Here is a 23,944-nt window from a genome sequence, read left to right on the forward strand (position 1 = left end):
CACTATGGGCATAAAACAAGAGTGGCAGGAGAGAACCTGTTGTGTGTACACATTGTTATTTCATACCGGTAGTACTCAAGATGTGAAAGCAGCATCTGGAGCAGATACCTGTACAGCCTAAAACAAAGTGCTTGCAAGAAAGAGCACCTGAGACAGATCACACCACAGAAAGAGAGAATAGCAACCTACCTGTCTAGGTTTGGCAGCACCTGTGCCTCCTGAAGGTGGCTTCCTGTTCCTGTTCATTTCTCCTTGTTCTGTTCTCAGTCAGTACAAGACAGCATCAGGCCAGATGGAGCTGGATATTTTAATGGGATCAGTCAGAAGTTGTCCCTGTTTCCCTCATTCCAGTTATCCATATTACAGTAAACAAACCCTAAAGCTCAGTGCAGTGGCAACACTATTCACATCCATTAGGGCAGTGCTCCCCAACCTTTTTATCGCCACAGACCAGTCAACATTTGATAATTTTACCGCGGCCCACTGAGGGGGGACGTTGATTGTTTATATTTTATTTAGATTGTTTTGATTTAATAATTTTAATTTCATTGTATTTAAATGTTCCTTGGGCGGCCCAGTACCAATTGATCCACGGACCGGTACCGGTCCGTGGCCCGGGGGTTGAGGACCACTGCATTAGGGGATAGGTTCCATTGAAGTCAGTACGGCTAAAATCACTGGGAATAAGCCTCAATAGGATTTACTGCCAAGCCATTGCACATAATACCAAGCTACTAAGCCCACTGCCACTGCTTTCCAGTATCTTATTCACCTCAAATGCCTTCATTACCATGCCTATCTTATCTGTCTGCTCACATCACTTTAACTCCAAGCCAGCCACAGTTTTATTACAGTGGAACCTTGGTTTATGAACACCTCGGTTTACGAATTTTCGGTTTATGAACGCCACGGACCCATCTGGAACGGATTAATTCACTTTCCATTACTTTCAATGGGAAAGTTTGCTTCAGTTTATGAACGCTTCAGTTTATGAACGCTTCAGTTTATGAACAGACTTCCGGAACCAATTGTGTTCATAAACCGAGGTACCACTGTATTTGTTTGTTTGACTGATTGATATACCACCCTTCATTCGAGGATCACAGGGTGGTTTACAGTATAAAAACACAAACATAATGACAAGCAAAACAACAACCCCACATACTTTCCCTCTCCTTCTTTCACTCTCAGGAGAAAGCTTCACCATCCCTGCCATTAATCTTAACAATGTCTAGAATGAATAGGTATGCAGTGGTACCTTGGTTTATGAACAATCCGTTCCGGAAGTCCATTCCTAAACCAAAGCGTTTTAAAACCAAGGCGTGCTTTCCCATAGCAGCGGGGGACTCAATTTACAAATGGAGCACACTCAACAGGAAGCGAAACATGTTCTTATTCCAAGGCAAAGTTCACAAACTAAAACACCTACTTCCGGGTTTGCAGCGTTCTTAATCCAAGTTGTTTATAAACTAAGCTGTTCTTAAACCAAGGTACCACTGTAGTACTTTTGAGTCTGTTTTTTTTAAATATGCTTTTGAGTCTTCAAAACAATTCACAATGCATTACGTTGATATGATTACAACAGCCCCTTAAGGAAGGCCAGTATTGTAATCCCACTGAAGGTGGAGACAGTGACTTACTTAAGATTTTTAATTAGAGAACTCCACAAAACCCATCGGGGGCGGTGGGGGGATAGACAATGTGTTCCATGGGACTTATTCTCGGGGAAACATGCACAGGGTGACAGCCAAAATTATAAATACTGTATGGACATTATTATCATTCTATACTTATTTATTTTTACCCCACCTTTTCCCCTGACCAGGGACTCAAACCGGTTCATGTTTCTCCAGCCGCTTCTCTTCGTAAAAACAATAATGCTGGCCTACCTTACGGGACTGTTGTGAGGGTAACCGGGCCGCGCATGCGAAGGGACTTGGAAGGCTGCGCAGCTAACCACAAAGTGGCAAGGGCCCCTGGCGCTGCCCGGCTCCTCGCCCTTCGCCCCCCGAAGCTCCTTCGCCCCCGACACCGCACGCAAAAGTTGGGGGCCAGCCCTTCGCGCCACACGCACTTCCGGCTTCTTTCCGCGACTAGCCCGTCAACCCCCGACTTGCTTTACGGCTTCGTCGCGAGCACGACACCGCGCGACGGCGCCCGCCGGGCTTTACGGCAGGCTTTCCCCTTCCCAGTCCGCAGACAGAGAATGCGCGGAGGGAAGAGCAGCAGCATTAGTTGCTGCAGCCTGGGAGGCAAGAATTTGGAACAAAAGACAGAGCATTGTGCCTCCACAACCCCAATGCACGCCGTGCATTTTATTTAGTTACTTTTTAAAAAAAGCACAATATTGCTTCGCAAATGCTTCCTGCACGGGGCGGGGGGGGGGGACAAACTGCCCTAAGAACGTAAGAGGAGTCCGGCTGCTGGATCGGACCCACCTAGTTATTACAGTGGCCAACCAGATGCCCCTTGGGGGAAGCCCGCGAGCAAAACCTGAGCGCAGGAGCAGCTCTGTTTCTCCCGTTCTTCATTCCCAGCAACTGGCAGCCGCAGGCATCGCTGCCTCCTTTTATCGCACTGCTTTTAGAAATAGGAGCGCGGGGAGGTCGGCTAAGAGATGTTGCAGCCGCACTGCATAGCCTGGCATAGTTCAGATTTATTTCCCCCCTACTGCAGCTGCGCGGGCTGAGGCTGTTGGATAGTTCCTTTTACCAAACCTGCACTTTTGGCCACGCGTCACTTTTTCTCCATATAGCAGGCAAGCTGGGCGGTAAGGGAGAGAAGGAGAGCAGTTTGCAAGAAAGATACAGCGACAGGGTAACCTTGCTCTTAGCTCCTTGCGGTTGTGTGTTTGCGTGTTGTTGTTTGCCATCCTGGAAAAGGGTCCCCAAATAACACCGGAAACCAGGAAGTGTTCATTCTTCTACCCTTTTTTTCTATCTCTAGGTTGGAAGGGAAACGATGTTGGGGTGGGTGGGGCGTGGCCTCATGGGCGAGAGGTGGGGAGGAGAATTGGCGGGAAAAGTCGTTAGGGAGTTGCCTTCCCTCGCTTTTTGCGCGGCTCAAAAAGCAGGTGCTCGTTTGAGTTCCTCTCTTGGCGCGCTGTTGTATTTCGTTGTATTTTTCTCCACATGACTTTTGTGTTATGGACACAGCAAACATCGACAGCACAAAGCAATACCGTTATGGCTGGTTACATTAAAATTTTCCGTTTTTGAATGCTTCAGCCCCCTTGGCTTTACAAAATTCCCCTCCAACTAAGCAACCTAGGGCCAATCAACGTTGCATATCATAGGAACCAACTCCTAGGGGCTCCCCACGATAAAATATTTGATGGGACTGGGCTCCCACAAAATTGATGGGCATTCCCATTCAAATAGTGTCTGTGCATTGCATCTTGTAATTGATTATGCAGGGCGGGGCTTACCTGGGCCCCCCACAATATTTTATTCAAGTTGGCACCCCTGTGGCGTATCAATCAGTTTGAAATTCCTTCCTGGGCCAAGCAGTTAAAGAGGCAGAAGATGTTCATTACAAATACTCTATATGTGGGAGGCATGAAGTGCTCACTTTAGAAGTTACATTTTGCTCTTTCTAAGAAGGTGCCTGGCAAAAAGGCATCTGGAAAAGCAAATGGAAGTAGGATGGATGCCTGTACATTTCCCCTGTGGAGCAAATATTGGTGGGCCAGGGAGTCATTCAGGAAATTAGGGAAATGGAGCAGGGATTAAAACCCAACATCTCAGTCTGGATCCGATTCTCCCCATCATATTCAATATTTTTTAAACAGCTGTATCATTGCTGGTTATGCTTTCTGTTTTGTGTTTACAGAATTTTTTTGGGGGGGAGAAGGGGGCAAGGTCTTTCACTTGAAGCTAAAGGTTGACTTGTGACTGAACCTTCTGCACTATTTATTCCTTTAAAAAATAATATTTATTGATTTTCAAACATTTCAAAATACAAAAATTCACAAAAACAAAAAGCAGAAAAAAATAAAAATAAGACATAAACAAAAGAGTGGGGGGAAGAAAAAAACATATCAATTCTTACATTAACTTGACATTGTGGACTTCCTCGATTCCCCCCACACTGGGTCCATTTTTAAATCTAAATTAAGCAATTTTCCTCTATCATCTTAAATCATTCTAATCTGCACTATTTATTCCATGGTGTTGAAGAGAAGCAATGAAAAACAATGGTGACTGCTCTGCATGGGATTACACATTTTGGAACTGATTTCTGGCAAATGGCTTTAATGATAACGCAGTAAAGCACTGTTGAGACGTAGAGCTTTAATAATTCCACTGAACCAAGAGTACTGCAGGCAGCCCTGTACTCGCGGTGGGGCAAATGGGTACTTGGCCCATGCCTCAATTTTTTTAATTTTAAGATCTAATTTGTGACTTGATGGACAGTGAGGGCCTCCATGCAAAGAATAAGAGCGATTTCAGAACAATTAGCAAATATGTAAGTCAGAGTGCATAACAAAACCCACATCTGAAAGAGCCCCCAAAATTTGCTAACTTAATACTTTCCCCTGACAGGGTGGTTTTTTGATTATCACAGTCAGCTTATAATTACTAAGGGATTCTGAAAAAACAGCCTGTATGGTAACATGACTCTTGAAGAGTTAAACTTTCTATCACATACTAGAGTTTAGTATGCATGAAAATGTCTCAGAACAGCATATGATTAACTTTGGCTGTCAAAACACCATGATACAACGTCTAATAATGTGATTTTTTTTATTTTAATAGAAAACATTGACCTAAACTGATATTTCCCTTTTAGATCTACCAAGCCACTAAAATGAGTAAAAGGAAGAAGGGACAAATTCTAGGTAATAGAATCACACTGTTATTTTTTGTCTTTATATAAGACTTCCCCCTTCTCCAATTTTTCCAATCTATTTGCATATTATGGTACTTCAAGACAGGGGCTTAATGTCACCACAGATGGTTCAGATCTGGTTTTCTGTGTACACAAATGGCACATGACAATTCACACACTCAGTTCTGTGTATTCTGGCTCTTCCCCTCAGCCACTACTCCCCTGCCCTCAACTGCCTTTTTTGTTCTGGGCAGATGCTCAGGTGTGTCTTTAAAAAGGTAAAGGTAAAGGACCCCTGACAGTTCAGTCCAGTCACAGACGACTCTGGGGTTGCTGCGCTCATCTCGCTTTACTGGCCAAGGGAGCCGGCGTTTGTCTGCAGGCAGTTTTCCCGGGTCATGTGGCCAGCATGACTAAACCGCTTCTGGCGAAACCAGAGCAGCGCACGGAAACGCCGTTTACCTTCCTGCTGGAGTGGTACCTATTTATCTACACTTGCACTTTGACGTGCACTGCTAGGTTGGCAGGAGCAGGGACTGAGCAACAGGAGCTCACCCCGTCACAGGACTTTGAACGGCCGACCTTCTGATCGGCAAGCCCAAGAGGCTCAGTGGTTTAAACCACAGCGCCACTCGTGTCTCTCAGGTGTGTCTTTACCTTTGTGCAAATCGCTCCCCACCCCCACAATGCTAATCTGTGCTCACCCTAAATTTATCCTCAATTTGTGGAAGTGCTTATGCATGCACAGAAGCGTCATGGTCTCAGTTCAATAATACATACAGGTAGATGATGAGGTAGATTGTTGCTTATGAAAAGTTTATTCCACAATAAACTACAGTGGTACCTCTACTTACGAATAACTCTACTTACGAATGGAGCTCCGCCTGCCATCTTGGATGTGGTTTAGATAGGATTTTTTCTACTTACGAATTTTTAGATAGGGTTGCTTCTACTTACGAATTTTTTCTCCCAATGCATTCCTATGGGATTCGACTTACATTTTTTTTCGACTTACAAATGTGTGTTCGGAACGCATTAAATTCGTAAGTAGAGGTACCACTGTACTTAGGCTGAAATCCTTTGCAAGCTTATCTGGGAGTAAGCCAGTGTAACCATTTGCATATCAATTCCAAAAGCAGTCACATTGACTTGGAACCTAAGCTAAGTTAACTTAATGAAGTTCATGGGATAAATGTTTCTAGAACCTTCTTCCCCCCTGAGTAAGCATGTCTAGGTTTGTACTGTAAGTCATGAGAGCATGTGCTTCAATAAATTAAGCAGACCCACTTAAAAAGTACATTTAAGCCTTGTTATTCAGTAGCAGACTTAAGCATGTGCAATGAAATCAATGCCTATTGAAATCAATGGGATTTAAAAGTGTTCTCCTTTACATGATGAATGTATTTTATTATAAAGTCAATATTAATTGCTGTATTTATTTTGCATAAAGGTTGATTAATGTTTTTTTCCCCCAAATAAAAGAAGAGAACAAGGAACATGGCATATCCAAAGCAAACAAGTGCCTTAGGAGGAAGCTTACAGAGGGGAATGATCCAGAAATGCCAGTACAGAATTTTCATTCTGACAATTCTTCCACAAAAGTAATTGTATCAGGAACAATTCAAGAATGTCAAATAAATAGCCTAGCAAACGTGAACACAGAAAATTTGGCAGCAGACCTGGATACAAGGTAATCAAGTTTGATTCAAAGCAGAGTATGAAATGACTGAAACATGGTTGGACTGGACAGAGAAATTGAGGGGTGGCAATAGATAAGAGAAAGACAACTGAGGCTGCTAATATGATTAAATTGTGATTGTTCTGAAGTAAGGCTTCTGGACAAAAGTTTTATTAGCCACGCAGATTCACATGGTCAGATTATAATGATGCAACTAAAGCAATTGCACCAGGGCCCATTCCTGCAAAGGGCTTCAGATTCTGTACTTTCAGCTTGTAAAACAGTAAGTCTAACTGTCCTGGAAGTAAAGTTATGAAGCAAAATGTGCAGGCATCTTTCTAACTGATTTATGTGAGATGAGTCAGCCTGGCTGCTCCCACTTTTCAGTGTTTAGCCAATGAATGGAGTTAGAATTATGACTGACAAGTGAGTTGTTTGGACATCAGGCGGTAGAAATCCCTGGGATCCTGAGGAGCTGCTGCTTTCATCTCTTTATTTGGTGCTATTTTTTCTGCATCTGTTTCATTTTTTTAGTCTTTGGAATCTATCTGCACTTGAATGGCAAGTAACTATCACCGCTGCAAAAAGCAGCAGCTTCAGGAGGCAGCCTTGACAAGTGCCCCTATTGAAGTGGGTGGGTTTGGTGTCATATCCATTTACTGTAATGATGGCGTTAGACTGTGACTAAATTTCATTAATCATATGCAGGCATTGCTAACCAAGTTGTAATTTAGATTAAGTTTTTAAAAAGGGCAATTGAATTCTGTGAAATGCCTTGAAGTCATCAAGAGAGAAATTAAAACATCAGAGTAGTTTTGTGTGTAGAGCTTAGACTCAAACTCTTTAATATTTTGATATTTATCCTACACAGTATATCATGTTTCCTAGTTAGGTATTTATGATATAATGTTCTCTTGTGGGTGCTGTGTATAAAGAAGTGGACAGACACACACCGGTGAGCTTGCTGAGCAACACTACTTTGTTTGATACTTCTTATACTGTATAGCTCTATTATTACTAGTGCCAACTAGTGATATTACTTTACAACTACCAAATCCCATTTAGTATATATACCGTGTTTCCCCTTTTTTAAGACACCGTCTTATAACTTTTTTCCCTCAAAAAAACACACAGTGGCTTATTTTCAGGGGGTGTCTTTTTTTTTAAAAAAAGTGCTGGTACAACTGGGACCCACTGGCTCAGGACGCTCAGTGCTCTCTTCTGCACGCTGCTGGGCGCGTTGTTGGCGCTGCCAGTTCCGAGCGCCTGCAGGGTGGGGTGGGGGTGGCAGTGCTTTAAACCCCCAACCCTGTAGAAAGCAATGGAAGTTATGGACCGTAACAATCCTTAAGAGGCGCAGGTCTTAAAAAACCCCTGGTATCACCCTTGAAGCACAGCCTTCCAAAGTCAGGGGGGAAGAGGTCTGTTTAGACAAAGGAAAGGATCGGGGGTGATTCTGCGCCCTGGGACCCACAGAACTACTTTAAAAATCCCAACCTTGGGGGGGGGGTCAAATAGTGAAGCCCCATAGCCCTGTAGCAACAGAAGGCATATTCTGAAGCACCCGAGCTGTTCGGTTCCATAAAAAATCCAGGAATTGTAAAATTAACAACAATAATGGGGGGGCACTCTATCCAAAGAGTTAAGAAGGAATGGGAAAGTGTTGAGTTATATATGGAAAAATATGGAAAGGAAAGTTAGTTAAAGATAAAAAATAAATAATTATCGCAAGGGAAAAAATAACATCATAAAGGGTAATAATATTAAATATAAAATAGACAACACAACAGAAAAAGCAAGTATATGACTAAATGAGATCGCACAGGAGTGAGGGAAGTGGGGAGAGAGGGAGGGGGGGTAAGGAAAGGAAGGAGGCAATGGTTGGAGGAGGGTATAGGGCGGGGGTCGGCAACCCGCGGCTCCGGAGCCGCATGCGGCTCTTTTACACCTTTGCCGCGGCTCCGGGGCGGATACTAACACCACCGTCACCTGCCGCCCTCCCACGGCGCCCCTGTGCGCCTTTCTTTTGGTTTTTTTCCCCGGCGCGTCTGTGGATTCCTTTTTTTTCTGAAGCTGCCGGGCTGGGGGGCGGGACCTGGGAGGAGGTGAGGGGCGGGCTAGTCTAGCATGGCGGCGCGTTATTGGCTGGCTGACGCTGACGCCCCTCCCTCCTAACTGGCCCGCCCCTCGCCTCCATGCCGGCTGCAGCTTCCTCTTTTATTTTTTCTCCTCCCGCCGTTGCCGGGCGAGGGGCGGGTTAGCGAGGCACCACGCTAGTGGCTGACTGGCGTGACGCCCCTCCTCACTGGCCCACCCCTCGCCCGGCAACGTCGGGAGAAGAAAAAATAAAAAAGGAAGCTTGCCTGCTGAGCGAGGCTGCCGGCTGCAGCTTCCTCTTTTATTTTTTCTCCTCCCGCTGTTGCCGGGCGAGGGGCGGGCTAGCGAGGCGCCACGCTAGTGGCTGACTGGCGTGACGCCCCTCCTCGCTGGCCCGCCCCTCGCCCGACAACGCCGGGAAAAGAAAAAATTAAAAAGGAAGCACCGGCCGAGCGAGGAGCCCCGCCCAGCAGCCCTCCGGGCACAGAGCCTATGCCTGAGCCAGCGGGCACGGAGTGGCAGCCCTGCCTGCCAGGGCGTGCTGCCAAGCGCCAGGGCCGGAGACGGCTGGGCAAGCCAGCAAGCCTTGGGTGCCTGGTTCCTCAGCGGAGTCTCCTGGGTGCGTCGCCGCTGGGACAGGGAGAACTTAGCTGAGGAAAGAGAAGGTGTGTGTGTGTGGGTGTGAGTGAGTGAGAGAGAGAGACAGACAGACAGACAGACTGTGAGGGAGAGGGGGGAGCCTTGCCCCCTTCTCTGTTTCTTCCCCTCCCTCCCATCCCTAGTCTGTACAAAGTGGGCCAATGCCATGTGGGGAATTGCTTGATAGGCATGGAGTGATCGGCCAATAGGGGTGTAAGGAGGGGAGGCCGAAGAGGGAGGCTGGTCAGGCTTTACCCCACCCTCTAAGAGAGGCATCATAGAATCATGGAATGGGGTGGAATTGGAAGGCACCCAGGGATCATCTAGTCCACCCCCCTGCAATGCAGGAATCTCAACTAACGTATCCAAATGGTCCTCCAACCTTTGCTTCAAAGCCTTCCCGGAAGGAGAGTCCACCACCTGGGGGGGGGGGGGCGCCAGAAGGTGATCTCGCCTAGGGCGCAAAAAACCCTAGCACCGGCCCTGCTAACGAGGCCAACTGGCCTGGGCCAACAAGGCTCCGCCCCCAAAACCCAAAAAACCCAAAAAACACACATTTTGAAATGTATATTCTTTTAAAAAGACATGTTTCTAAAGATATTTTCGCTTTTTTAAATAGGCATTTTTAAACAGAGGGTTTTTTTTGGCCAGTAACTACATTTGAACATCTGAGAAGTCTAAAAGCCAGTAGATAATGATCCTAACCATGTTTCTCAGAAGTAAGTCCCACTGAATTATATAGCACTAAGGTACGAAACAATATATGCAGTGTTATATTTGTTTTAAATGTCGCAATGGTTTTGCGGCTCCCAGTTTGTTTGTTTTCTTTGGAAACGGGTCCAAGTGGCTCTTTTTGTCTTAAAGGTTGCAGACCCCTGGTATAGGGGGATGAATTAAAGGAAAATTAAGACTGAGAAGCGCATGGTTTTTGTTTTTTAAAGATGCAAAGGCTTGCAATCAGCCAAAGTATAGAGCCCAACTTCCAGGAGACTGCGATCTACTTGCGGATTTATAAACTGGAGGTGATCTACCCCCGTTTTATTGGTGTTCAGGTCAGAGTTGTTTTTAGAGAGAGGAAATATCCCATTTTTGAGGTTAAAGTAAAAGTTCCTGACCTTTTTTTTATAATGAGGAAATGCTGCTAAAACTCCGTTCTTCATTCCACGAAGGGGAGAGGGGGCGGGGCCGGGTGCTCAAAGACAAAAGAAATGGAAAAGGAGATAGCGATCAACCAGCCTCGCATTCATGCAGCAGCCGGGAGAGGCAGGGGCTGCAGCCGAGTGCTGCTTCGCAAACAAACGGGGGAAAGTGCTTAGAACCCAGAGAATCCAGCTGAAAAACACGAAGCAGCAACAGCAATTGCACACACACCATCCCAAGCCAGCACAGTAACCAAGTCCCAAAAGCAAGAAAGGACTCAGCAAACACTGCTGCGGCCGGCGTTGCTGCTGCTGACTCGGGGAGCTCAGTGCTCTCTTCCGCACAGCGCCTATCACTATGGCTTATTTTCCGGGTACGGTTTATATTTCTCAAATGCTTAGAAATGCTGCTATGGCTTATTTTATGACTACGCCTTAAAAAGGGGCAAACACGGTATATCTGTTTTATCTTAAAGTATCAGTACATGGAACCTCGGGTTACGTACCATCCTCCTTACAAATGCTTCAGGTAACGAACTCCGCTAACCCATAAGTTGATGCCCCTAGCTGCATACTTTGCCCTGGGATGCGAGTGGAAGTCACGCGCTGGCAGTGCGGCAGCAGCGGGAGGCCCCATTAGCAAAAGTGTGCCTCATGAAAAGGATCTGGGGTCTTAGTGGACCCAAGCTTAACATGAGTCAACAGTGTGATGCAGCAGCAAAAAAAAGCTAATGCTATTCTAGGCTGCATCAACAGAAGTCTAGTGTCCCAATCAAGAGTAGTAATAGTACCACTCTATTCTGCCTTGGTCAGACCACATCTGGAATATTGTGTCCTGTTCTGAGCACCACAGTTTAAGAATGATATTGACAAACTAGAAGGTGTACAAAGGAGGGCAACCATGATGATCAGTGGTTTGGAAACCAAGCCTTATGAGGAACGATTGAAGGAGCTGGGTATGTTTAGCCTGGAAAAGAGGACACAGAGAGATATGATAGCCATCTCCAAATATCTTAAGGGCTGTCACATGGAAGATGGAGCATGCTTGTTTTGTCCTGCTCTGGAGGGCATTTCGCAAATATAATAAACATCCTGGGATTTTCAAACATATGTACTGGAAATTCCTAGTTACTGTATTTCTATTACTAATTTGACTTTCCTAAACTTGAATGTATATTTGTTGTCTTTTAACAGCAAGGCTTCATTTGAGAGGAAAGAGCAAGATAATATGAAGGCTTTTGTACCTCTGTCTCAGGTAAGTTCCGTCTCAAGTAACATTAGCAGTATATTTAGCTGTAGAGTAGCTTTTAGTAATTTATTGGTTAGGTAAAGTAAACTTACAAAGTATAGCTGAATAGATTTCCTTTGTGTTCCTTATGTGGACATACTGCTTGTTCAAATCCAAATCCTTGCAGTCTGTATGACATAAATCTCGCAAGAGAGGACATCAGATGTGACTGATATGCAGCAAGAGTTACCTGGTAGATATCTGGGCCATTGACTGACACCCTGCATGCATCTTAAGCATTGTATCAGGCAGTTTGTTAAGGCTACAAGGGAATAAACCTCATTGAACACAATAGCTTTACTTCTGAGGCTTAGGTTTACTCTGTGCATAGGTTTGCTCTGTGTAAAGAGGATGATTCACTAAACCTCCTTACACATTCTTGCAATGTGATGTCACAGGATTACAGTGTATAGCTTCTACCAACTTACTAGCTGGGCATTCAATAGCCAGGAGAAGAGACTATAAACATATCAGATATTTACACCTGTTGCTCCTCCATATATTTCTACACGTGTGTAGACCTTTTATAAAGACCCTTCAGCCTCCTTATGTATTGAAAGACTGTATGAAGCAGTCTAAATGAAGCAGTCCCCCTCATGAGATCTTCAAAATACAGTATGTGAGCTACTCCACATGTCTGCAATGCAAGAATCTGTTGTTCTAAGGCTCATTTTGTGAGTTTGTTTCTGATCATGTGTTGTTGTTTGGGCCAATAGCCAATAACATTTCACCTTTCAAAAGGTATACTGGCAGTGATTATACTGCATACTAATGTTTGTCATGGCTGAAACACCTAGGAAAAATGACCTCTAAAACTTTTTTAGAAATCCAAGGAAGAGTTGGTGCAATTATGGAAAAGGGCAATGCTCTTCTCCATTCTCTGCTTGTACAGTGTATCAACCTACCACTGCTGGATCAAGTACCATCGTGGCAGTGAGCGAAATGAAAGTCACTCTCTTTAGTCACAGCAAACAATTTGTACAGATGGCGAACATTTTGTGTGTGTGACCGATTGACGTGTGAATGCGACAAGCACACTGCTTTCGGCCCTACAAGAGGGCGAGGGCAGAATTGGTTTTCACTTGACCGCTGACATGTGCAATGATCCGGAACACAATCCCCATACAAATGGGGAGTTACCTATACTCAGAGGCCAAGAGATGCAGGAGATCTGTGGAAAGATACACTTATGTCCCTCCCACCTCTACCATATTATGAATAGTAATTTCAGAGAGTGGCCAATTTAGGTTGTTGGAAAAGGGGAGGGGGAAGGCTAGCGCACACACTCCCGGCTGTTCTTAAGAAAAAATAAAAATGTATAGCTAGGCCCGCATCAGGATTCGAAAAGTTGCTTAGTATTTCGAACAATGAGAAGTACAATGCAAACCCAAACCACCAGTGGGCACTCAAAGCCAGACAGAAATGAAACAAGGGCAACAAGCCAAGATGCTTTTGCTTGCACAGCTGGCTCAGTCCTGACCCAAATACATCTTCAGCAATGGTCTGTCTAGCTCATGGGTAGGCAAACTAAGGCCTGGGGGCCGGATCCGGCCCAATCGCCTTCTAAAACTGGCCCGTGGATGGTCCAGCGTGTTTTTACATGAGTAGAAATGTGTCCTTTTATTTAAAATGCACCTCTGGGTTATTTGTGGGGCATAGGAATTTGTTCATTCCCCCCCCAAAAAATAAAGTCCGGCCCCCCACAAGGTCTGAGGGACAGTGGACTGGCCCCCTGCTAAAAAAGTTTGCTGACCCCTGGTCTAGCTTTTTCTTGAAAACTGTTAGAAGCCCAGAAGAGTAGCCTGTGTCGTTCTACACAACCTTCCTTTGAATTCTTAAACTTTATTGCTGCATTGCATTAAGGCCAAGGGTACATTTTCCTCTAGTGGAGTTGTAGAGCACATACTCTGAGAACAGAAGGCCCAAAAGTTTGAACCCCAGCATCTCTAGTTAAAAATGCTGAGTAGTCATGGGTGAAGATGTCAAAGAACTCTGCCCTGGATAGCCACTTCCAGCCAGAGTAGACAATTCTGGACTAGATGAACAAGTTGCCTGAACTGGTATTAAGAAACCCCCTGAACTCCTAACACCACCCCACCTCTTTATTGGGCCAAAGAGAACCCAGGAGTCCTGGCTCCTGGCCACCACTTACCTGCCTCGGAAAAACCACTCAGTTTACTCCCTTGCAGAAAACATTAAGTTAAGCACTCCCTTTGAGCAACAGCTAGCTTCCTTCCTTTCCTTTATATTAAATATTTGAGAGCCATAGCTGTGGGGAACCCTGTATATTCCAGCGTATAATATGACTGAGCGTATAAGACGACCCCCAACTTTCCCAGTTAAAATATAGAGTTTGGGATATACTCGCTGTATAAGAAATACGACCCGGCGTATAAGACGACCCCCGACTTTTGAGAAGATTTTCCTGGGTTAAAAAGTAGTCTTATACACAGGAATATAGAGTAGCTGGGTTTTTTGCCCTGGGTGAAGCTTCTAGAGGGGCACCATTAAGGCTCAAAGCCTGTGTGTGTGTGTGTGTGTGTGTGTGTGTGTGTATGCATATGGGGGGACGCCAAACTGGGTTTTTGGCCCAGGTGAAATAAAACCTAGTTATACCCCTGATATATGTGTTTATATTTTAAACAGTTAGTTTGGTTGTGGTGGCAGCAGCAGGGTGTGTGTGGAGAGGAATCCCCCTGCCAGGAAAGTTCTGAGACAAAGGGAACTTGGACTGCCAGCAACTGGCATGTGGGATGATTCCTGCCATGCTTGGCTCCAAGAGTCACTGCTGCTTCACTGTAGTGGGTCTCCGGAAGACAGAGTTTTCCTGTGGAAATGTGGACACAAAGATGTAGGACCACTTAAGGCCAACCCAAGACATCTTGATCCCCAGTGTGGGAAAGGAAATTGGCACCTGCTAATTAAAGCAAGTATAACCCACCAGGTATAGCTGTGAACTATACGGGCCCCCAGGTGCCTGGGCACCCACAAATTTAAAATGGAGGTGCGCCCCCCAAGATTCCGCTCAGTGGTGTGTGCACACCATGCTGATGTTGGCATGCCCTGGGCACCCACTGTCGTGGGGGCAAGGTGGCACGCCTGCCACCAGGAAAGTCCCCTGCTGAAGCCCAGCTGGGGGGGAAAATGAAGACTCCCCTACCCATCCTTTCATTGGGAGAAGTGCAAGATTGCCAAAGTTATTTTGCTGCCTGAGGCCAAGGTAAAGATGGTGACCCTTTACTTTCCATTAGGTGCTAAAATCTCTCCATGTAAACACATAATCCATCGATATAAAATTCAGATCATTTTTCTATTCTTTTTTCAGTGCAGGATTTTTCTTTTCTTAAATGTGGGGTATACTTAGGAACTTATTGTATTTGCATTTTAAGTTATCGTAAATCACTGTTGTTCTTTCACTTTTGTGGAATTATTTGTTGCTCACAACGTCTTTTGGTCGACAGTAAAATAAACTTTAACCTCTGCTGCCTCCATTTTGAGTGAAACTACTACCAATACTTGTTCAATTATTTGAATCTTAAGTTCCTCTGAGTGGAACCCTGCTTGTAGATACGATACTTCCATAGAGAACTTTGAAGAGACTGTTTGACAATTCCCTCCTGCGGCCCCCTGTGCCCTAAATATCTGCTCTAGAGGGTTGGGAATCCTCCCAGAGCAGCAAGGAAGGTGACACTGGGAGCTGTAAGGGGAGCAAGAAATCTGTGAAATTTGTTTTCTGCCTGTGGGAACCTCTGTTGGATCACAGTGCCTTCCTTTCAGGATCCAGCTGATGAGGTTTTGTCCAATTTTATTCCTGTGCAAAATCCTCAGAAATTTAGAGCAGTCTCACTAGGTCAAAATTAATTTTCTTTGTTGAGCCTGATAAATCCAATCTCTTGATGCCCTTTTCCTCAATTTTGGACGTTGCTGAGGAAGAGCATAGGATACTTGATTATCTTGTTCTTATTGTTGGTCGTAGGGAGGAAAGTTGGTACCAAAGTTTCCGAAGCGAAGAAAAACATTGGCTAAAGAACATGAAGAAAATTTTGGAGGAGCTATAACAACTGGGACAGAAAAGGTACAAGCCCTTCCTCATCTATATAATGTAATGCAGGCATAGGCAAACTCAGCCCGCCAGATGTTTTGGGACTACAACTCCCATCATCCCTGACCACTGGTCCTGTTAGCTAGGGATGATGGGAGTTGTAGTCCCAAAACAGCTGGAGGGCCACATTTGCCTATGCCTGATGTAATGTATACCCTTGTCATTTAGAGAAGTGTTTCTTTATGGCTGGACGTGGGGAAAACACTTTCCTTTTTGTACTAATAATTAAAGACAAACTGCACTCTTCTAGTTCAAATTAAGCACACTGATAATTTCCAGAGGGCTTTTATTGATTAGTTTTAATCAAGATATACTGACATGTTATTTAAGGATAGCCTACTGTTAGCTGTGCTATTTTATTTGCATATACTATGGTTTTTATATTTGATAAGTGACATTCCCTAAGAGAAAGATCATAAATAAATAGTTTTAACTGAATAATTTCCCCTCCGTGAAAAACTCACATTTTAGTTTGTCTTTCAGCTAAGGCATCTGCACACTCTCAAGCATATTAAGAGCACTAGCTATGGCAAGACAGGTGGGTCTAGCAGCACCCCCACACTGCAAAGTTACTTCTTTAGAGGGAGCACAATCCCATCTAGGAATTGAAAGAGTTCCACTGTGTATACTGCACAATTCACTGTTTAAACTAGTAGGCTAAGAGCAGATAAAAATAGAGTATTCTTTGGTGGAATATGATAACTCAGGCATCCCCAAACTGCGGCCCTCCAGATGTTTTGGCCTACAACTCCCATGATCCCTAGCTAACAGGACCAGCGGTCAGGGATGATGGGAATTGTAGTCCAAAATATCTGGAAGGCCGAAGTTTGGGGATGCCTGTGATAACTTGTGCAGAACTGCATATTCACACATTAAGTTGCCTGTATACTTAGGTAATCTTTGCTGTCCCTGCTCCCTTCTTCCAATAAGGTTAGGCAGAGGGCAAATGAAGAAAGGGCCTTCTCAATTGGGCCAGCTTGCTTATGGAATGTTATCCTCAGGTAGGCTTGCCTGACACATACTCTAATGTCTCTTCAGCACCATGCAAATCCTTAAAAAACAAATCTCTTAAGACTTTTTACCTGAACTGGCTTTTCTGCTGTTGAATATGCCTTTCATTATGTCAGCTGTTACTATTTTGATTGTTTCAGTATTACTGTAAGCAAACCTGGAAGTTTGCTTGCTTGTTATAAGCTGTAAAAAGATTGTAAAGGAACCCAGAACCTGAAGGGGCAGCATATAGATGGTTACATACATAGAAATGCACTATTAAATGGGAACTGGTAGCCATAGTCAGAAAATGCTAAATGTTTGTGCTACATTTTTCTACTGACACACAATTTTATCAACTTCAAAGGGTGATTGTATGGATAGAAATGTTACCAGCACAGCAGAAAATTATGTTGAGAACACTGTTGCTTCTTCAGAGACACCAGAAGCAGCTGATTCATTGGTGACAAAAGTGAAGGATGCTGGAGATCAAGTGATCATTCATTGTGAAGAATTAAGTAAAAGACAGGATGTTAAAATGCAAGATGAGGACAAGATTAGAAGGATAAACAATGGTGGTGCAAACTCAGGCTTAGCTGATTCCTGTCAAGGAACGGGGACAGCATCCAATTTACAAGAAAGTATCTGTGAAAAGGAAGTTTCAGGTAATAAGGATGTAGATGGTCTGTCTCTGGAGCCATTTAAATGCCAATTTGTTAAGGAGATGAGCATTAGTATTTTGGCAGAGGACAGTGTCACTGACCATATTAAAAGTACCCCGCATGAAGAGCTTCTTGATACTTCAGACATGAGTATGGATAAAAATAAAGCTTTCCATGATATAACAAATTCAGATGATGTAACAGAAGCAAACTGGACCAAAAATAGAAGTTGTAAAGATGCAAGTCTTGTTGAGCGCATGTTCAGCCAAACCCAAAAGGAGAACAACAGAACATATTTCCCACTGGAGACAGGTCTGTCATTTCTCACACCTGGAGAACAGAGCAAACATCTAAATACTAGCAGTGTATCTAGTGATGGAGATACTGATGTCAAAAAAGCAGACCAGGGCCTTCCATATAGAAGGGGGGAAAGTGAAGAGCAAAGTGTCATTTGCAGCAGTACTGAAATGTCAGAACATCAAGTCACTTTGTGCAGCTCTACAATGAGTGAAAAGGGGACAGAAAAGCACAACCTGTGGTCAATTGGCAAACCCGTAGAGCAAAATGGTATGAGTAAAACTGCAAGTCAAAGCAACCCTTGTATGGAAGAGACCATAGTTGCAGAGCAAAACAGTGTACAAGGCCAGAATACTTCTAGGAAAGATTTTCTAGATATTCAATCTATGAGTATTTATCTGGAAAAGCAAGCAGATCTTTCTGAATCAAAATGTGAACAGGTTTTTGAAACAAATGATATGTTCTTGCCACAGTCTAATGGGGATGTTCACCCTGAGAGCAGCACAATCTCAGTGCAAGCAGTGATTTGCAGCGAAGAGACGGGGAGAAATAAAAAAGAATCTGAAATGAAAGCAAGGCCAGCAAAAAGCACCACTGCCTCACCCGATCCAGAAGTTCCAGTTTTACAGACCCAAAAGAAAAATGGCAGTGAAAGATTGGTGTCTGATACAAAACAGTCTGAATTCAGCACATGTGATTTGGAACCACCTGAAATTAGAGAAGTGCTGTCAGGTATTTCCCAGCAAAATTTGACTGAGACTGCCAAGGCAGAAACAAACCCAACAGAAAACTCTTCTGCTGACATCTATATGGAGGGAAAAGAAGAAATGGTAACCTGTGAGAACAACAAGAACAAACCTCCCCATGAGGAAAATTACCTCTCCTCAGTCAAGGTTCTTCCAGCAGGCGATCCTGGTAGAGAAATGAATGCTGGTTCTGAAATGCAGAAGTCTCTCCTTGTATTAGGTACAAGTTGCAGCAGAAATGCACCAATCGGCCTTGATACTATGACCCAAACATGCTCTCCTTGCACAGATCCCCCTTCTCTGGATATGGAAATTCTGTCTAACAGTCAACGACTGGGCATCTTTGAATTTCCACCACACAAGGTGAGTTGATCATGAATGACTAGATTAAGAAAGTGATAGCTTTACTTCTTCATATGACAGTTACTATACAACAGGAATCAATAAGACCTTAACACTCCAGTAATCCTTTTAAGATTGCATTCATAAATGCAAGTATCAGTACCCATCATATGAATTTATGAAGGAATTGGCCTTGCACTACTGCATACTTTTAGTTAATTAGTAGATTTATATCCCACTTCCTTGCCGGAGTCCTTATAGCAGCTCATAACATTACCAAAAACCAGTGGATTCCAATTTTACTGTAGTTTGAATAATTTTGAATGGTGTTATAGTGCAACATAATTGGTAAGTCTTTGTAGCAACCGAAGTGCATCCCAGTAAAAATATTTGTAAACCAATTACAGTAGGCCTAGTATATAAAATGGTCATTTCCAGATCTAACAAACCCATTGTAACTAGGGATTCTGTGGATTAACTGAAGCTGCAGCAATGGAAGCAGTGGCGCCCATTCTAGTCCTTTAAAATAGTTTTTACTAGCCTTTGTAGCTCTTCTGGACTAAAAAGCTGGATAGAGCTGGGAGGGACTTTGGAGGTCATTTGGTCCAATGCAAGGTTCACAATGGGGGATGCAAGTATAGGAGCCATGATTGATGGACATCCCTCCTCTGCTTAAATACCTGCTGTGAAGGAGTGTCCCCCATCTTCCTACCTATCCTCTCTCCTGTCAACTAGCTCTTACTCTTAGGAGGTTTCTTCCAGTGTTATGCCAACATCTGTTTCCTTCTAATTTCTACGCATTCATTTTAGTTCTGTTTGTTATGTCTTAGAAGGATGTGAGAGGAAATTCCTCACTGTGTGGATAGAGCAGGTGCCATCCTCTTGCTGAGGGAGGATGGGGATAGCAGCAGTAGTGGGAGGGGGGAGGGGCTTGACAGGAGAAAACACTGTAGGTCAGGGGTGGCCAACTTCCAAGAGACTGCGATCTACTCACAGAGTTAAAAACCGGAGTGATCTACCCCCTTTGGGGGGGGGTTCAGGTCAAAGTTGTTGCGCTTTTTTTAGAAAGGAGGAAGGCCCATGTTGGGGGGGGGGGGGGTTCATGAAAATTTGGTTGGGCTTCTTTAGGGAAGAGGAAAGCAACATTGAACTTTTTTTTAGGAAGGAAAGCCCTGTGGTTCAGGTCATTTTAGGGGTGCAGGGCAAAGATGTTGAGCTTTTTAGGGGAGCCAAAGTTTTTTAGCTTCTTTGGGGGGGAGCCACTGATCTACCGGTGATCTACCACAGATGTCCAGTGATCTACCGGTAGATCACGATCTACCTGTTGGACATGCCTGCTGTAGGTGAAGAATGGTGATCTGTCCCCTTGCCCTCCCCAAAGTAGCTCAGGCTACAATCTCTGACTGTTTGCAGGCAGCTTCTCTTAAAATTATATCCATCACATCTGGCCAAAAGAAACAATAAAAATTATTTGCATAAAGTCTAAAAGCTAACTAGTGGATATGTCTGTGTATCAACATTCTGAAACCTCTGTCTAATAACCCAATTATTACATAAATTACTAACATTATTGCTGTAGATTTCTCCCTATCTGGTTGAGATTGTGATTGAAGAAGTCCTTCACTGGTGCTTTTTACATAGAGAATATACCTGTATCACTAAACTGCATTTCTATCCCTTCAGACATCCTTTCTGGATAATCCACATAGCCCTTCCGAGGATAAAAGTGATCAGTGTGCTGCAGGAGAACCAAGTGGAAACAAAACGCCAATCCCAGCCATTAATCTGATCTATCCAAATAGTGACAGGTGGGTGGATTTCCTAGTGCAATAAAAATATATACTGTAATTAAAACCTATATTCTACATAAATACTTAATACGTCATTTGTTAGATGTGCTCTTTGTAGGATGGGATTGTAACTGTAGGTCAAGGAGTCAGTGACTATTTGGAGCAAAGATAAAAAGGCATGACACCTGGAAAACACACACACTTTTAATCTAGAAAGATATATATTGCTGATCTCCTGCTTCTGTTTTCCCTTTTTTTCAAAAAACAGGAATGAGGTGACTGAGGGGATTTGTGATCCATACAAACAAGAAGATGCAACAGATGTTGTTTGTGGATTGATTAAAGAGCTCTCTAATCTCAAGTAAGAACTTATTTCTGTACCATATCCAATACTTCATAAAAAATGAGGTTCTTGAAGGCCTGAGATAATGTGGTCACATAGCATCTACAGCAATTACATAGCTCCCACAGGAATCATAGTGTAACATGTCCCTGATTTAAAGACAAAAAGACATGTTTGGGCTAGCAACCACTGTTAGGCATGGTAGTTAAATTGAGTTGGTGCTGTGCGTTAAACCACAGAGCCTAGGACTTGCAGACCAGAAGGCGTTTCCGTGTGCTGCTCTGGGTCGCCAGAAGCGGCTTTGTCATGCTGGCCACATGACCTGGAAGCTATACGCCGGCTCCCTCGGCCAATAATGCAAGATGAGCGCGCAACCCCAGAGTCGGTCACGACTGGACCTAATGGTCAGGGGTCCCTTTACCTTTACTCCTTGACCCTGAATGCCAGATGCTGAGGACAAACACTGAGTGAAAGCTACCGGTATTGCCTTCTATGCCTATTTGTGATCTTCCCAGAGGCATCTGGCCAGAACTGTTTTAAGGATTTACTGAATTGCAAGTCCTATCACAATTAGTAGGATCCACAGCAGATCCTAACAACATCTACTGGGGTGTAAGTCCCACTGATTTCAGATAATTTTATTTTCACATGTGTTTAACCTGTGGGTTAAAATGACTTTTAGGAATGCCTTGCAGATTTTTAAAATGCCAACATGGCTATGCAGCTGTTTCAAACATTTTGATTAGCCAGTCATTTAAGGATATTATTTAGTGCTGTTTTTAATGATGTTTTATGTTGTTTACTCTTCCTTGATTTGTTATAGTGGTATTTAAATACTTTTATAAATAAATAATAAATAAATCTCCCTCCCCTCCAGATCTGGATTCCCTCCCTGCCCATGCTGCTGTGCCCAATGGCGACTTCACCAGAGTTAACTACAGGGGTGAGATCTGCTGCCTGAGGCAAAAAAAAATAATGCCTCAGGCACCAGATCTGACTTGCTTCATTAAAGTGCCAGTCTTGCTGAGGGCTGACCAAGGTTGCCTCTTGTGAGTGTTGCTAGGAGCCATGAGGCGTATCAGCCACAGCTCCAGTGAGGAAGTGGGAGGTATTTCCCCCTCCCCAGTCACTTTTCCAGCCTGCTACAGCTCTAAGACTGAGAACTGGGCCCTTTCAGCTACCTTGAATTATTTCAGCTCTTTAAATCAAATTCCTTGCATTTGTTCTGGAGCAAATAATAATAATTGTTGGAACCTGCTTCTTTAGATAACAGTGACTGAAGTGTTCTGCAGGGGTTGCAGTCTATAATTTTATTTCTGCAGCTTACTTGAGAAGTGCCTTGCTAACATGGAACCCATTGTGGTGTGGTTGGTTGTTTTCTTCTTCCTAGCCGACTTATCATGAGCACACACAGAGACCTGGATTCCTTCAAGAGACTGAAGTTCCGGAGAAACAGACAATCTGGGAAGCTTGTGCCTCATAGCGTGAGCAATGTGACAAGCACACTTTGTACAGTCAAAAAGAAGAGAGAGATTTAGCTAGTGAATTCTATTCCTGCTTTGAAAGTTTGCTTTGTTATGGTTTTCTTTAGTAGCTGTTTTTATTTAGCAGTGGGGTCATTTAAGCTTACCTGCATCAAAATAGATTGCTAGATGCAGAATAAAATTAATAAAATGAGTATAATTAGTCATCTTCACATCCCATTAACTACCACAGCAATGTAAAGGACCCTTATAAATAAGAACTGGGTCCAATGTCTTGGTGCACAATCCAGCAAGTAAAGTTACCTGTATAAGCTGCAATCAATATCCCTTTCACCACCATCTCTTAACAAACTCATAACTTTCTGGGTGTGAACGCTTGTCCAAAATTGTGAAGAGTTGTCCTATGTTCAGGCATGTATCTATAGTTCTTCTTCCATTAAGCTAAAATGTATCCAATGGAATGCAAAAAGAAAAAACAAAACCTTAAAACTTAAAAGCCAGTTTTACTGTATAGATACCACAGTATGATACCGTTATAGGGTTCTGGTGTAACCATTTCATTGCTTATAAATGAACTAGGTTAGTGGAATGAAAATGCTGTATTTTGGTTAAAAACTACAAAGTTGAGTAACTTTAAACCTCACTTCAAGTGGAAGTGTTATGTGTGTACTTAAGTTGTCCCACACTGAAACCAATAGAGCTTAAAATGCTATGCACTTTCATTCTTGCCTACTTTATAGTGTCTGTGTGTTTTGCATTCTACACAGGCAGAACAATCCTAAAATTGTGGAAGATTCTGTGGTGGTGGAACTGCTGCTTCCCAAGCCCTGCTGCTCATTCTAGCCAGCATGGAAGTGGGGTGGGATGCAAAGCTTTCTCACTAGCTGTAGGTCTGGTTAATTCTTTGCCCCTTTAGCACAGTATGCTAAGACCCCTCATCTAAATTCCCTCAACTGCCCCTCCCTAACTTCCTTGTCCAACAGCAGTTCCTTACATAGAGATTCATTTAAAAAATGACACATCTTTGGTTTAGGATTTTAAAAACTCTGTATTGCTTTTGTGTAACAAATAAATAACCATATAAAGTCATAATATTAACCAAACAAAGTATTAATGACCATACATCTTAAGAACCAAATAAAACCTGGCAAACAAATATCACTTGAAAAACAAGCATGCATTTAAACAAAACTTTAAACAAATACAAACAAAGGGAAACTTCAGACTGGTGATTTGGGAAATCAGTAACATTTGTCTCAAGTGGACACTCTTCACACTGAGTCAGGCATCTGTAATAACATGAATGTGAAATAATTCAAGCAGGAAGAGTAGCTGGATTAAAAAACAGGAATAGCGAGTGAGTTGTCATAGTGCTGAAAGAATTCATTTCCAGGCCCTTGGTGTAATGTACCAGTGCCACCTGAAGTAAAAGCTGCCATCCTGGACTATCTTTCTCTCTCTCCTTTTTTTCTCCAGGTTCCTTCTGAATATTTTAGTTGATTCCTGCAGACCAACCA

General features: G+C 43.5%; 2 protein-coding genes across 3 annotated transcripts in view; one reads left to right on the forward strand and one right to left on the reverse strand.

The window, feature by feature from the left end:
* Positions 1-2,095, reverse strand: part of CC2D1A (coiled-coil and C2 domain containing 1A) — a 48,123-nt gene extending 46,028 nt beyond the window's left edge. For both annotated transcript variants that reach the window (XM_035140565.2, XM_035140564.2), the window contains exons 1-2: positions 1,890-2,095; positions 190-298 (exon numbers count right to left, since the gene is read on the reverse strand). In XM_035140565.2, coding sequence (XP_034996456.2) covers positions 190-246 — 57 coding nt within the window. In that variant the 5' untranslated portion in view covers positions 247-298; positions 1,890-2,095. The remainder of the gene's footprint in view (positions 1-189; positions 299-1,889) is intronic.
* A 4,232-nt stretch (positions 2,096-6,327) lies between these two features.
* BRME1 (break repair meiotic recombinase recruitment factor 1) lies at positions 6,328-23,290 on the forward strand. The gene is made up of 7 exons (XM_060268808.1): positions 6,328-6,520; positions 11,578-11,638; positions 15,648-15,746; positions 17,131-18,831; positions 20,494-20,618; positions 20,869-20,961; positions 22,334-23,290. Exons 1-7 carry the CDS (start codon positions 6,390-6,392, stop codon positions 22,479-22,481), a joined length of 2,358 nt encoding a protein of 785 aa, XP_060124791.1. The 5' UTR covers positions 6,328-6,389; the 3' UTR covers positions 22,482-23,290.
* Positions 23,291-23,944: the final 654 nt, after the last annotated feature.

This window comes from Zootoca vivipara, chromosome 16, assembly GCF_963506605.1.
Source record: "Zootoca vivipara chromosome 16, rZooViv1.1, whole genome shotgun sequence".
Classification (NCBI taxonomy): domain Eukaryota; kingdom Metazoa; phylum Chordata; class Lepidosauria; order Squamata; family Lacertidae; genus Zootoca; species Zootoca vivipara.

What these genes read in the sequence shown, in the direction of transcription:
- BRME1 (XM_060268808.1), top strand. Translation starts at nt 6,390, where the DNA reads ATGCCAGTACAGAATTTTCATTCTGACAATTCTTCCACAAAAGTAATT. An exon ending in CTTTTGTACCTCTGTCTCAG is followed by an intron (nt 11,639 to 15,647) that starts GTAAGTTCCGTC and finishes TGTTGGTCGTAG; the next exon opens with GGAGGAAAGTTGGTACCAAA. An exon ending in AAAGAGCTCTCTAATCTCAA is followed by an intron (nt 20,962 to 22,333) that starts GTAAGAACTTAT and finishes TCTTCTTCCTAG; the next exon opens with CCGACTTATCATGAGCACAC.